The sequence below is a fragment of the Plasmopara halstedii genome, assembly GCF_900000015.1.
Source record: "Plasmopara halstedii genome assembly, contig: Scaffold_2528, whole genome shotgun sequence".
NCBI lineage: Eukaryota > Oomycota > Peronosporomycetes > Peronosporales > Peronosporaceae > Plasmopara > Plasmopara halstedii.
Window position 1 is genome coordinate 1 of NW_020189435.1, and position 595 is coordinate 595.

Consider the following 595-nt stretch of genomic DNA (forward strand, 5'->3'; position numbering starts at 1 on the left):
ATCACAGCCTCCCACCGCTTTTTCACGATATGAAGAAAGGCTGGCAGTGCTGCTCGTCTAAAATGGTGTACGATTGGGACGATTTTGAGAAGATCGAGCCATGCGTTACCGGTCGCCATTCGGACGTGGGACCGAATGAAAAGTTTGCCGCATCACCGACCGTGGCAGCAGCTGAGAATGCGGCAGCAAACTCGGCTAGTGCTACTGTGCCACCAGCGTCTTCACTTAAGTCAATTGAAGACTACAATCAGAAAAACCCGGACGCGGTGACTGCTGTCTCTGCAGCTAAGAGCAGTCAGACAGCTCCACCTCCCAAGCGAACTGATGGCAAAGCAAACTGCGTCAATTATGGATGCCAGCAAGAGTATGTAGTAGTTGAGAATACAGATACGTCGTGCAAGCATCATGCAGGTCCTCCTGTCTTCCACGATGCCGGCAAATTTTGGAGCTGTTGTCCAAAGGATGTTAAGTACGACTTTGATTCGTTTCTCAAGGTGCCTGGATGTGTCGTGTCCGCGCACACAGACATTAAGACAGCGTAGACGGGTAAAGAAAATCAGCTTTATTGAAATTGAAATGTTTCGGCATATATCAT

At 48.9% G+C, this 595-nt stretch overlaps 1 protein-coding gene across 1 annotated transcript; it reads left to right on the plus strand.

The window, feature by feature from the left end:
• Positions 1–29: 29 nt before the first annotated feature.
• Positions 30–542, plus strand: PHALS_04038 (chord family protein; the record flags this gene model as incomplete). Its single annotated transcript, XM_024718298.1, has 1 exon — positions 30–542. One exon carries the CDS (start codon positions 30–32, stop codon positions 540–542), a length of 513 nt encoding a protein of 170 aa, XP_024583711.1.
• Positions 543–595: the final 53 nt, after the last annotated feature.